The sequence below is a fragment of the Apostichopus japonicus genome, chromosome 6 (assembly GCF_037975245.1).
Source record: "Apostichopus japonicus isolate 1M-3 chromosome 6, ASM3797524v1, whole genome shotgun sequence".
Classification (NCBI taxonomy): Eukaryota; Metazoa; Echinodermata; class Holothuroidea; order Aspidochirotida; family Stichopodidae; genus Apostichopus; species Apostichopus japonicus.
Genome location: NC_092566.1, coordinates 16,918,278 through 16,930,855, shown reverse-complemented (window position 1 = coordinate 16,930,855; position 12,578 = coordinate 16,918,278). Strand labels below are relative to the sequence as shown.

General features: G+C 36.5%; 1 protein-coding gene across 4 annotated transcripts in view; it reads left to right on the top strand.

Moving 5' to 3' along the window:
- LOC139969128 (lysosomal alpha-mannosidase-like) overlaps window positions 1-12,190 on the top strand; it is a 29,688-nt gene extending 17,498 nt beyond the window's left edge. For all 4 annotated transcript variants that reach the window (XM_071973945.1, XM_071973946.1, XM_071973944.1 and 1 more), the window contains exons 15-23: window positions 930-1,148; window positions 2,246-2,364; window positions 3,338-3,439; window positions 4,573-4,660; window positions 5,445-5,525; window positions 6,088-6,315; window positions 7,949-8,098; window positions 9,386-9,503; window positions 9,952-12,190. In XM_071973945.1, coding sequence (XP_071830046.1) covers window positions 930-1,148; window positions 2,246-2,364; window positions 3,338-3,439; window positions 4,573-4,660; window positions 5,445-5,525; window positions 6,088-6,315; window positions 7,949-8,098; window positions 9,386-9,503; window positions 9,952-10,046 — 1,200 coding nt within the window. In that variant the 3' untranslated portion in view covers window positions 10,047-12,190. The remainder of the gene's footprint in view (window positions 1-929; window positions 1,149-2,245; window positions 2,365-3,337; window positions 3,440-4,572; window positions 4,661-5,444; window positions 5,526-6,087; window positions 6,316-7,948; window positions 8,099-9,385; window positions 9,504-9,951) is intronic.
- Window positions 12,191-12,578: the final 388 nt, after the last annotated feature.

Sequence of the window (12,578 nt, the reverse complement as noted above, 5' to 3'; positions counted from 1 at the left end):
TGTGCCTTGTGTAGTGTTGTGCCTTGTGTAGTGTGTTGTGTAGTGTTGTGCCTTGTAGTGTGTTGGGTAGTGTTGTGCCTTGTGTAGTGTTGTGCCTTGTAGTGTGTTGGGTAGTGTTGTGCCTTGTAGTATGTTATGTAGTGTTGTGCCTTGTGTTGTGTAGTGTTGTGCCTTGTGTAGTGTTGTGCCTTGTAGTGTGTTGGGTAGTGTTGTGCCTTGTGTAGTGTTGTGCCTTGTAGTGTGTTGGGTAGTGTTGTGCCTTGTAGTATGTTATGTAGTGTTGTGCCTTGTGTTGGGTAGTGTTGTGCCTTGTGTTGTGTAGTGTTATGCCTTGTGTAGTGTTGTGCCTTGTGTAGTGTGTTGTGTAGTGTTGTGCATTGTTGTGTGTTTTGTTGTGCCTTGTGTTGTGTTGTGTTCAATGTGTTGTGTAGTGTAGTGTAGTGTTGTGCCTTATAGTGCATGTGTGCCTTGTATCATAGTGTTACGATCAAATTTAGACCGTTACTACTGGTATGCAATCAGACAGGCAGGCAGTTATGTTTAGGACGTTTAATAAGCTACCACGAATGTGGGAGAAGCCCGCAATTGATGATGGATTACAACTTTTTATGTCAGATGGCTCCCAGCTCAACATTTTAACTCAAATTTGGAATCTTTTTCAATTTAGATGGGAATTTCAGATATGGAAACCATAGATTGCTCTTGGATGAAAAACCCACTTTACTATATAACCCGGCTGGGAATTGAACCCCAAACCACCTAATTGCTTAGCCTCATTGCTTCAAATGCCACTGCCTTGATCCACTTGGCTATAGCACAGGTTAAGCCAATTGTAACACCAACAGTTGTAGCTAGAATTAATACATCAACCTTTGATATACCTAATAAGTTGTATTGATTAGTTTTCTGTTTCTCTTTGTTCTTGGAAGGTGATCAAGGTGACTTTTGACAGTACTGGACTCCTCAAGTCTATGACTAATATGGATTCCAATGTAACGGTCAACGTCAAACAGTCTTTCTATTGGTACAATGGCAGTGCGGGTAACCACGAATCTGGGCAGGCCTCTGGAGCGTACATATTCAGACCAAACTCATCCACTCCTATGGACCTGTTTAACGGCAAATCAGTCTCAGGCAAAGTTGTCAAGGTGAATGTCTCGTCTGTAGACATTAAACATAACTTTTATAAGACGACAAAGCATTTATCCTCTTTAACGCTCCAAGCAAACGGTTGAACAACTCTGTCGGGGAAATTATTTTTGCAAAAGAGCAAGAAAAAAATATGGGTAGAACTGAATTTGAAAAAGTTACCTCCCGGTTTACAAATCCAACGCTGTACCAACTGGACTACCCAGCCCTTTAGTTGATGGTGATCCCTTTACAGCCATTTCTTTGCTGGGGGCGCCAGTCAGAAGCCAAAGGTACCTTGCATACCATGTAAACCAAGGATCATGGCCCAGTTTCTTTCGATACACTCCAGAAAGTGGCAGGGGAAGGGATTTTGTGAGAAATTTGGCTTTTGATGTATAGTTGTATAAGTAAATGAATAATGGAAAACTCAAATTAGTTGACATTGGAAAAGAGTAAAAAAAATTGTGGATAGTGACCTCTGGGAACCAGCGATAATATGTTCTTAAGAATTCTTTCATGCTGGTGTATCATTATCTTAATATCTTTGTTCTCTCATGCTGTTCTCAACATTAACTGTTACATGGCTTGTTACAGATTCCGAAACTTGGAAAGGAAAAGCCCTTACCGGATTTATTGGTCTTTTAAAAGTTGAAGATTACTCAATTAAATCCAAAGCACCTTGATGACGAAAAATGCTTTTTCAGACACTCAAGTTTCAAAATGAGTAACACATTTAGAGATGCAAAAAGGTTGGGGGAAAGTGGTTCTCTGTGTATTCATCATGGGGAAACAAAATTGCAAAAGAAACAATTGAAAAAACTTTTTGCTATTCACAATATTGACAAAGATTAATACATGGTCAATAAATCTTCCAAAAGCTGATAAACCACTTGTTAAAACTCAAGCACATGAAAAAGATTGCTAATTCAGACTTTCATTTGTGAAATAAGCAAAACATGCAGCTCTCAAAGGGACACTAATTAGTGCACTGTTTCTTCATCTTGTAACACTCAGCAAAAGAAATGAAGGGATTACTTAAAATGATATTCACATTGTTTAATAGCTGACTTCATGAGTACATATAATGTTATGTTTCTCCTTGATTATTTTTCAGGGATCAGAGGTCATTGAGTTCCACCAAACATTTCAACCATGGCTGAACCAGATTGTCAGACTCTACAAGGCCAAGAACTTTGTAGAATTTGAGTGGGTTGTCGGACCGATTCCCTTCATGTGAGTATTCAACGACTTGATCTAGTTTTCTCTTTCCTTTCTTTGTTTTACTTGATTGGTTTGACATTGGATCGGATAGGCTTTCAACATCAACTTTTGGTAGAAAGGATACAAACTTAAAGTAGAAGATCGTTTACCTACATGTAGCAAACCAATACAAAATTCACTGGGATAATTTAACTTTATTCCAGGGAATAAGTTTGGTGTTCAAATTTTGTGTAGCATTTTTGAAGGCCCTGCAGTTTTCCTCTCATTGAATACTATACTTCCTGTGTAGAAATTAATCTACATCTAAACACTAGTACATCAACAGGAGATAATAGGGTTTTAGGTATGATCAAGAGGAACTTCAGTTTTCTGAAAGAGGACATAGAAGTTAGGATTTATAAGCAGTTGGTTAGGCCTCATCTGGAGTATGCTGTGCAGGCTTGGAACCCATATTTTGCTAAGGATAAGGAAGTACTTGAAAAGGTCCAGAGGAGGGCTACTAGGATGATTAGTTCCTTAAAGAGTGTTCCTCATTATAGGCGGTTACAACTGTTGAATCTCACCACACTGAAGCTTAGGAGGTTACGTGGGGACTTGATTCAGGTTTTCAAGATTGTGTATGGTTTTGACAATTTATCCTTTACCGACTTTTTCATGTTTGCTAATAGTAGTTGTACCAGAGGTCATTGTCTTAAACTCCAAAAGTCACAAAGTAGGATTAATATTTGGCATACTTTTTTTTTTCTAAAATGAATTTACCTCGGGACTGTTGCAGATGGTGTAATTGTCAAGGAAGTGTCTAAAATGATGATAACCAAAATAACAGATCCTCAGAAAATTTTCAGGAAAGACAAAGAAAATTATTACTGTCAGGTTATTATATTTCATTTATAAAGTTTGAAAATTTTAAAAATTTGACTACCAAAAATTTGAACTATTCATTCATTCATACATTCATTCCAAACTTTTCTGACCTTTTCTTCAGGGATGGTCTTGGCAAAGAGATCATTACCAAGTTTGACACAGACATAGACTCGGAGGATATTTTTTACACCGATTCTAACGGAAGACAGATGATGAAGAGACAGTAAGAGATATTTCTTTGTGGTTTATGGAGGCATACGCCCATAAAAAGCCGCATAGACTTACACACTAAATCACAAAATTAATGTGGTCTCTTAGTCTAGATAGAAGTTTTCACTTGCTAAACGCTACCCATCACCCGATAGCTGGCAAGTTGGCCTTTCATGGGCACCCTCAATTTTCCGTATCATGACCATGTAGATTTTTTGCTATCCGTGCCGGAAGTTTTCGTCACTTGTAAACAAACCTCGTCACTCAGTAGTTAACAATTTTCCTACGCTGCTCCTGGGAGGCCTAAAGGGATCTAAAATTGCCTCAATTGACCCAATTTTCTCACAGCATGTACTTCCATTCATGCTCTTCAACATGCAAGCCACAAAAAACTAGATTATGATTGATAACAAGTCAAAAAAGATGTTCTCCAACTGCTTTTTGGCACTTTTCCTGAAGGAGAACAATCAAGCGGATCGATATAGACTCTAATAGGAGTATGCCACCTTATACCTATCAATTCCAAACATCTCATTTACTTTAGTTGTGAAGATTTCTCTCTTACAAATGTAGACAAGAACCTAATGGAAATAGACCCTCAGATATGGTAAGGCCAAGCACTGCTCACCACAGGGTTAAGAGTTTTGCTTTAATGACATTGTGAGTTTTAGTGTGTTTGGAATATAGTTCTCAGTGAAGAATGAAATGCAGTCGAAAAGTGAGTAAAACCATGAATGACGATGTTGATGTCATTAAGCACATGAAAAGGCGAATTAAATATTGAATATGGTCCATTCATCTCGATATTGATATAAAATAACTGCCTATATCCCATTTGGTCATTGGTTGATGGCATTTACTTGCAGGTGATGAGTAATAATTTTATTGAATTTGTTTTGTAGAGACCATGCAGTATCTGTTCCATGATACTAGTAGTAGTCCCATGCAAAGAGCAAATTTTTCATAACATTCACTTTTCATACATTTTCTGAAAACTAATATCTAGTCCATGCTAATTGAACTTCCACTAAAAATAATATTTTAGTATGAAATTGTGTAAGAAATTGACCAGATATATCTCAACCAACTGGTATGAAAAGGATTTCACTTTTTTTTTCTTCTTTTCTTTCCCTTTCCTTCTTTCAGGAAAAACCACAGAGAGGATTACCCGTATGTCGATTTAGAACCAGTAGCTGGAAACTATTATCCAATCAATAGCAGAATCTTCATCAACGTAATTACTATTTTAATTCGCATATTAAGATCTTCCCTGTCTGTAGCAAATACCACCCGAGTCCCGTTTTTGGCCAAAAACAGGGGAGATTGAATATCTACCTGAGATTGTACTGCTAGCCATACTGAACGCTCCTCTGCACAAATTTGTGACAAAACGCACAGCGTACTATTTCAGTGGTCAAGCCAGTGGTCTTCACACAAGGAAGTAGTGATAGCCAATAAAGCACTTGTGTTTACAATCATACGGTGGCTGGTCAATTACGTAGGTGCGGTCAAGGATGAATCCTAATGGCAGTACTTTAAGCTATCAAGTAACAAACTTGTTAATGCTGGAGTGAATTTGAGGAGGACTGTTTTTCTATAGGCAGGCTTGACGGTCATGACAGCAGTTCTTCTTAACACCTTCCTCTACTTGCACCCTTTAGCAATAGGAAAACAAGCAATTCCCTTTACCAGCTGTTGATAAAGTCTTTGTGTATCAGGCATGGGGTCAAATTTATTCTTTGATGCTTGGTACCCACTGGAGTCATGTCTCGCACCCCTCGTGTGCTATCTCTGGAATAAGAACTGCTGATATACAGAAAAGTTAAAGCTCTATTAATGATCGCTACATTTCATATTTTATATCAATATGATTGACTTTGTGCATTTGTGCACAATGTTATTTAATTACAAAAAGTTGTCAAGTTATTGTTTCGGGGAATGGACTGCAAAGATTATCAAAAATTGTATTTTCCTAAGGGAAGATAAGAAGAAGTATCCTTTTATTCTATTATTTTTAGGATAAAAACAAACAATTTACGATCATGACCGACAGATCAGAGGGAGGCAGCAGTCTTAAGAGTGGATCAGTCGAATTGATGGTAAGTCTGTCAATTATTCGTGATTTTAAAATTGATTTTTACTGTTGCAATTTGCTGGAAATCTTTCTTACAATTTCATTTTCCATTTGTTTGTTTGTTTATATTTGTTTATTTTTTTGTATTATTGTTTTCCTATTCTGTAAAACCCTAGTCTGTAAAACTTGCCGCTTTGTACGGTCATGTATATATGTATGTATTTTAAATCCTCCTGCAAGCAGGAACTCGCAAAGAAGCCTCATTGGCTTATCAAAGCCGCAAGCTGACCGAAGTCAGTCTCTTACATTTATATTTAACGTCCATGATTATGAATTGTCAATTGTCAACAACTCTGTAACTGGACGACATACATTAATCTAGGAGTGACTCGAACCGGGGACCTTATGATTGGAAGGCACCGGCGTTAACCACTGAGCTAACACTCCACATGTATAATGGAAATACAAAATAATTTGCTACTAACGACAGTGTAACAAGTTGAAAACACTCGGAAGGTTATACAAAAAGAGAAAGTCTTTTCAAAGTAAGCTTGTCCTCATTCTTCTTGTTCCTCCTCCTTCCCCAGGTTCATCGTCGGTTACTGCATGACGACGGGAAAGGTGTAGGTGAACCACTGAATGAGACGGGCCAGTTTGGTGATGGGCTTATGGCTATAGGCAAGCACAGAGTGCTCATCAACCAGACACCTCAAGCGGCCACAATTCATCGGGAACTCGGAGAGGAGATTTACATGGCGCCGTGGGTTTTCTTTTCTTCTCAGACGTCTGGTTGGAACAAGACGTACGATACCATGGTACGTTGACAATTTTTGAAGGGAGATTCTAGTAGCCACCATGGTTGATAAATAAAGGCTGGAGATGATTATAAAATTTCTACGGGGTTTTCTGCATCTGTAGGTCGAAACCAGATTTTCATAGCGTTTTGTATCGCAAAGATATGCACTTTCCAAATTCGGTGATACAGTTAGGCAATGCTGCTGGCAACAGCAGAGTTAATGATGCCATCTATGGTGAAATTGAGTTCGAAAAGGTTTTTGGTTTTCTTTATAACATTTCAATGATATTTTTGCATCGGAAAATAATATTTTGATGATGAAATGATAAGGACTGAGAACTTGACAGCTTTAAGCAATTCAAAATAGGTTACATTTTATCAAACAATAAACTTTACTGTAGCCCCAAGGTTTTGAATAAACCCTATTAATGCGCCATAAGAAACCATGTAATATTGGTAGCAGTCGTGAATCAACCAAACAAATGAATTCACTAAATGATATAAAAAGGACAACATTTGGGAATTAAATGTGAAGGATCTACTCTAACTTTGCTAGGATATTTCAGAGTAACAAACGGACAAAAGGCAGATAGAAAATTCTGATCTTTAACTTTTCCATATAATGTAATATTTCATCATTTTCGTCATGAGAGTTTCGATCATCTTGAAGTGCTGGGGCTGGCGGATTGGATAAAAAAAAAAAATTCACGGTTGCATGCATAATCACTTTTGTGGGGTTCATTTATAGAGATGAGGTCTTATGCTTACGTGCAGTGCTGAAGAGACTTCTAGAAAAACAGGGTTGATGTAGAAATTAATTTCTGTAATAAATGACTTTTGTCCCCTGCTATTATCTACTCAATCATGTTGTTATGTTTGCAAAGTAGCCAATCTCCATGTCGTTAGCACACAATTGATATCCAAGTCAAGTGTTTAATCAAGGCTCTTTGATCCCTCAACTTTACAAGGCAGGGATATTATGGCATTTTTGTAGTGCCTACTGCCTAGTCTGATTCGAGCTCTGAAACTTCGAAACTGAAGTTATTATCGCAAAAAAAGCAAAGTACAATATTTTATGATCTGATAATACGACACCTCTTTAGGGTAAGAAGAAGAAGAATTGCATCACAAAATTGAGAACAGACAAGTCGAACAAGATGTTTGATTTGCATTTCAGGGTTTTATGACTATGAATAAACGCATAAACCAAAGGTTTGGTTATTATTAGTAGATTAGACATGCATGCCATGCTTTGCAGTTATATCAGTTAGGTATTAGTTATGATAACACTGTGATTTTGTCAGTCAATACTTCTATATGAATTGTTTGAGGTCCTGATGTTTCAATCCGATCAGAATCTTCAGAGGCAGTCACTGAAGTCATTCCTGCCAGGGCTCTTCCGCTAAATGTATGGAAATATCATCCATGTAACTGCAATATTCTTCTCCTTATTTATATCTGTATAAATTCACAGAAATTTCATAAATAGGAAAAAAATTTATAAATAGGAAAAATTTATAATTAGGGGAGAAAAAATGAAATTCCTACTCCGGCTCTTGTGCAATAAATAAGCACTTTTGTTAACATTTTTTTTTTTTTTTTTTTGTCTCACTTTGAATTATTTTTATCTCTGTATTAATTTTTTTTCCCAGAAATCCTTCATCAACATGAATCTTCCAAGGAACGTCCATCTCCTTACTTTGGAGCTCTGGGCGGAGACGGAAATCCTGATCAGATTGGAGCATATGTTTGAGAAGGATGATGATCCGGAATATTCCAAGAATGTTACTGTATCTCTAAAGGTGAACCACCCCACCCCCCCCCTTCCCCCTTCCCAACTTGTTTCTTAGTAAATGTCATCAAGAGGTGTTTTGTCAACCAACCTCAAACCCTCCCCCCCCAAAAAAAAAAAAAATCACATTCATTGTTTTTAGATGAGTTTTGGTCAACCATACATTCATTTGGAACTGATTATATATGAATTGATTGAATTTTCATGAAAGTTGTCTGTTAAACATTGAGAAATGTTACTTCATTATCAGACCATTAACCCCTTCCTTCACTAGATTTTGTTTAAAAATTGGGGACAGATTGATTTCAATTACAAAATATTATTGTAAGTAACAAATAATTAATATCATTTTCAAAACACCATGTAGGATATTGACAGTCGTCATTTATATTTGATGACAAGTTTTTCCCGATGGGTCTATAAGGAAGTGTTATCATTATTTCATAATTTCTTAAAGAAAAGATAACTGTAGCTTCATGATTCTGTTAAAGCTGTTTCGTTATGAAATATACTTCTCTGTTGTCATGATCACTGTATGATATACGTGACAGTGTGTATACGTTGTTGACTGTAGTCTACATATGTTATACTGCCATGCATGATCACTATCATATACGTGACAGTGTGTATACGTTGTTGACTGTAGTCTACATATGTTATACTGCCATACATGATCACTGTATCATATACGTGACAGTGTGTATACGTTGTTGACTGTAGTCTACATATGTTATACTGCCATGCATGATCACTATCATATACGTGACAGTGTGTATACGTTGTTGACTGTAGTCTACATATGTTATACTGCCATACATGATCACTGTATCATATACGTGACAGTGTGTATACGTTGTTGACTGTAGTCTACATATGTTATACTGCCATACATGATCACTGTATCATATACGTGACAGTGCTTATACGTTGTTGACTGTAGTCTACATATGTTATACTGCCATACATGATCACTGAACTGTAAATATCTGAAAGCGGTGTCTGACGAATATAAAGCAGAAGTGAAGAAATGTAAAGACCTCTGTTTGTAGCATATTTAGTACATACTAAACTTGTAGCATACCTTGAACTGCAGATGTCGCTGGAATTGTATTGCTTCATTTGAAAAAAGCAAAACATGAAGTTTTCCCAGACTTCACTTATCAATTTATTTTGACATCATACACATCATTGAGATGTTTTCTGTAATGACCACCGAATTAAGAAAGCCCTTTTTGTTTAGAATCTGTCACATTTTGTGTAACATGACTAAATCGTTTTTTGATCTGTCACCATGCAGGGTCTTTTCCCTACATTGAATATTACTGGAGTGGACGAGCACACACTGTCAGCCAACCAAGAGCTGGAATCAGCCACAAGACTACAGTGGCACACCAAAGATGGAGTTACTCCTGAAAGTGAGTTTTAATATTTAGAGCCAAGAGGGGGAAGGGGGGGGGTGGGCGGGGGTACGGGAAGGTGGGCAATATTCCATTAAACATCTATATTGATAGCTACCCTAGCTTGCTCCTGGTAAGAATGTCAAGGGATAGTTTTAAAAAATATATATATAAATATAGGATATTATTTAAAACAGAAATTTTGATAAACAGACTTCAAGAGGAAACCAGCAGTAAAATTAATTAATAAGTGGCTTACTTCATTGGTGTAGCATAGCCTCACCTCTGACCTTTAAGTGGATTTCCTCATATTTGGTGAGCAAATGCCAGAAAAGAAAGATGCCTTATGATCATACAGATGCTTCACAGTTCTTGAAATGTGTACACTGATTATGCTTTTAAAAAAAAACAGATATTAATGTTCTTTTTGATCTCCCTCTCTTTTGCCTTCTCTCTCTCCCTATAGAATTTAGCCCTCCTCCAGTCGTAGCACCCTCTTACGATGTCATGCTGTCAGCTATGCAAATCCGTACCTTCATAGCGACGTTTAATAGAGCCTAGAAATGTGTCTTTCTGAACTAAATGGAATCGTGTAAACAGCTTGTTGATTTTTTTTTATTGATTTTTTTAAGGATTTTTTAAGGATTCATTATCTCCATCAGGCCGTCCTCTCTATGAATATTTTTTTTTGGGGGGGGGGGGGAATTTGATAGAATGAATACTTTCTCAGTGAAGGAGAGGCACACCTTCAACATGTACTAAATATATCTAACCAGAACTATGAAATTAAGCTCTAGAACTGAAATGCCTCAAACCTGTGTTACTCTTTATCTTATTCCCAGACAATTTCTAATTTCCTTGGATTTTTGTCACTTTGTTAATCCAGTGTTTTTCTTCAACTTGATATAAAATATTGATGTGGATCATTACCAAATGAGAATTGCACTATTTCTGTATAAATCTGAAATACTTCTTGATTGAATTACCTTTTCACATTTTACTTTGCAACATTAAGTCAGGAAGATGGCAAGTACAGAAAAGCTCAGAGATGTTTTGTAAAATGTAGCAACATTTTGTTGAAAAGTGTCACCATGAACAGGGTCTTTTGTATATTAACTTTTTACTATTATTTTTTTTTGGGGGGGGGGGGCTTTGTAACTGACATTTATCCCAATTTCATTAATCTAATCTAATCTCAAACTTTGCAAGTGCTTTGTAGTAAAACATATTCACGAAAGTGAGGGTTTGACTGAATTTTGATTATTCCTCATCTCTCGTCAAGTTACAATCAAGTTACTGAGATAGTTTCTGTCTGTATTTTTCAGATGAAGGTATACTTGGTTTTGCGGTTAGCATAAATTACCAGCTCGTCTGATCATGATTCGATTTCAGGATGTGTTTTGTAATATTAAAAGGTCCACCAGACACAGAGTTACCATGCATGTTATTCAAGTATTTTAGACTTATGACATAGGAATTTATCTAGCACTAACACTTCTTCAATAAATTTGCTATTAATAATAAAATATAAATAAATAATGCGGTATTCATGAATCTTTAAGATACTGTATAGGACACCAAAATGATTAAGATACTGGTAGACTTTATCACCTGTTGGGGTTGGAATCACATGAAATGGTCTGAGAGCTTGGACTGAATAATTTTGTTTGAAAGGAAGATTTTGTTTGAACATGTTACCAACATCTGGTTAAAGCTTTGTGTTTGGTTTGAAAGTAATTTCAACAGAGAGAGGCAAATTATTTCAAGTTTGTCCTTGGGGACAAACTTGTCCCCAAGGACAAGTTAATTTGTCCTTGTCCATTACAATTTGTCCTTGGGGCTTGGGCTAGGCAAATCTCAAATGTCTCTCATCACCCCATGGGGACCTGTCAAGTAACTAGTAGAATAGTAGAGATAACAGATTACGGCCACACCCTAAAGTCCCCATGCCCCCCTCACCCATGGGCACATGAATTTGGTGTCCTGCAGTGCCCCAGGGTAGTGACTGTTTATATAAATACAAGACCCTAACTAGAACAGCACTAAACTATATGGAACCCATGAAAAAAACTTGATAATCAGAATTTTTTTTTTTCATTACAAATATTTTGCTCTTTAAATAAGTCTTAGTGATGCTAACCTCTGACATTGCAATTGAATCTTAAATTGCTATCGAGAAAAGCTTGTACATTAAAGTCATTTTGTTTTTATTATTAAATCATCGAAACTACAAAATTATGATCAAGAAGGTCAATAATGTTTTGCTTAGTGGTTTATGCTTATTTTGCTTAACTTTCAATTGCACAATTAGTCAAAAGATAGAAAGAAAGAAAATGTGTTTGACATTTAATTGGGTAAGCTGGTTGTAAAATTGTTTAAGTTAGGTAAGGTTCAATGACCAATGCAAGTCTTGACGTGCAAATCAGCATATCAAATGCAGTCACTTGGGAGGACTTGGTGGGGTATGCATTGGTGATATCAAATTGCTATTTCTGGGAGTGGTAGCTTCCTTCGTATTCTTGTATTAAATTAAAATTGAACAGCTTTCATTTCATTTTTCATTCCTCTTTATTCACTCATTGGTTTCCTTTTCTTGATAATATGTGCAAAAGGTTTTGGTAAAAGACTTGATTTTGTAAAAGTTAAGTATGTTAGTATGAATTTTGTTAAATAAAAGTCCACCCAAGGACTCTAAGTCAAATGCATTATCTTGTATGTTCTTTTTCTTTTTTTCTCTCTCTCTCACTTTACAGCTTTTTGCATAAGTGTGTGATATCTTGAATATTGTGATGAAGTTAGGCATTGACCCACTACATGTATGTCGATCGTAGTGTCAGAAGTCTGCAAGTCACCGATACATGAATTAGTTATCTCAAATAACTTAACACGGTGACCCTAAATGAAGATTGTGATCAAGGTTGTGTCAATTAAGACTCGATCCTTAATCCTAGAAAGAAGTTTGTGCAGTGGTCCCAAATTCATTTTTGTCACAAGGGGCTTTCTTATACTACATGGCACTTCTAATTGCGATTTGTCAACAAACGCTATTTGCAAAACATTGGGGGATGGGGGTCGATCTAGAGGCGCCAACTA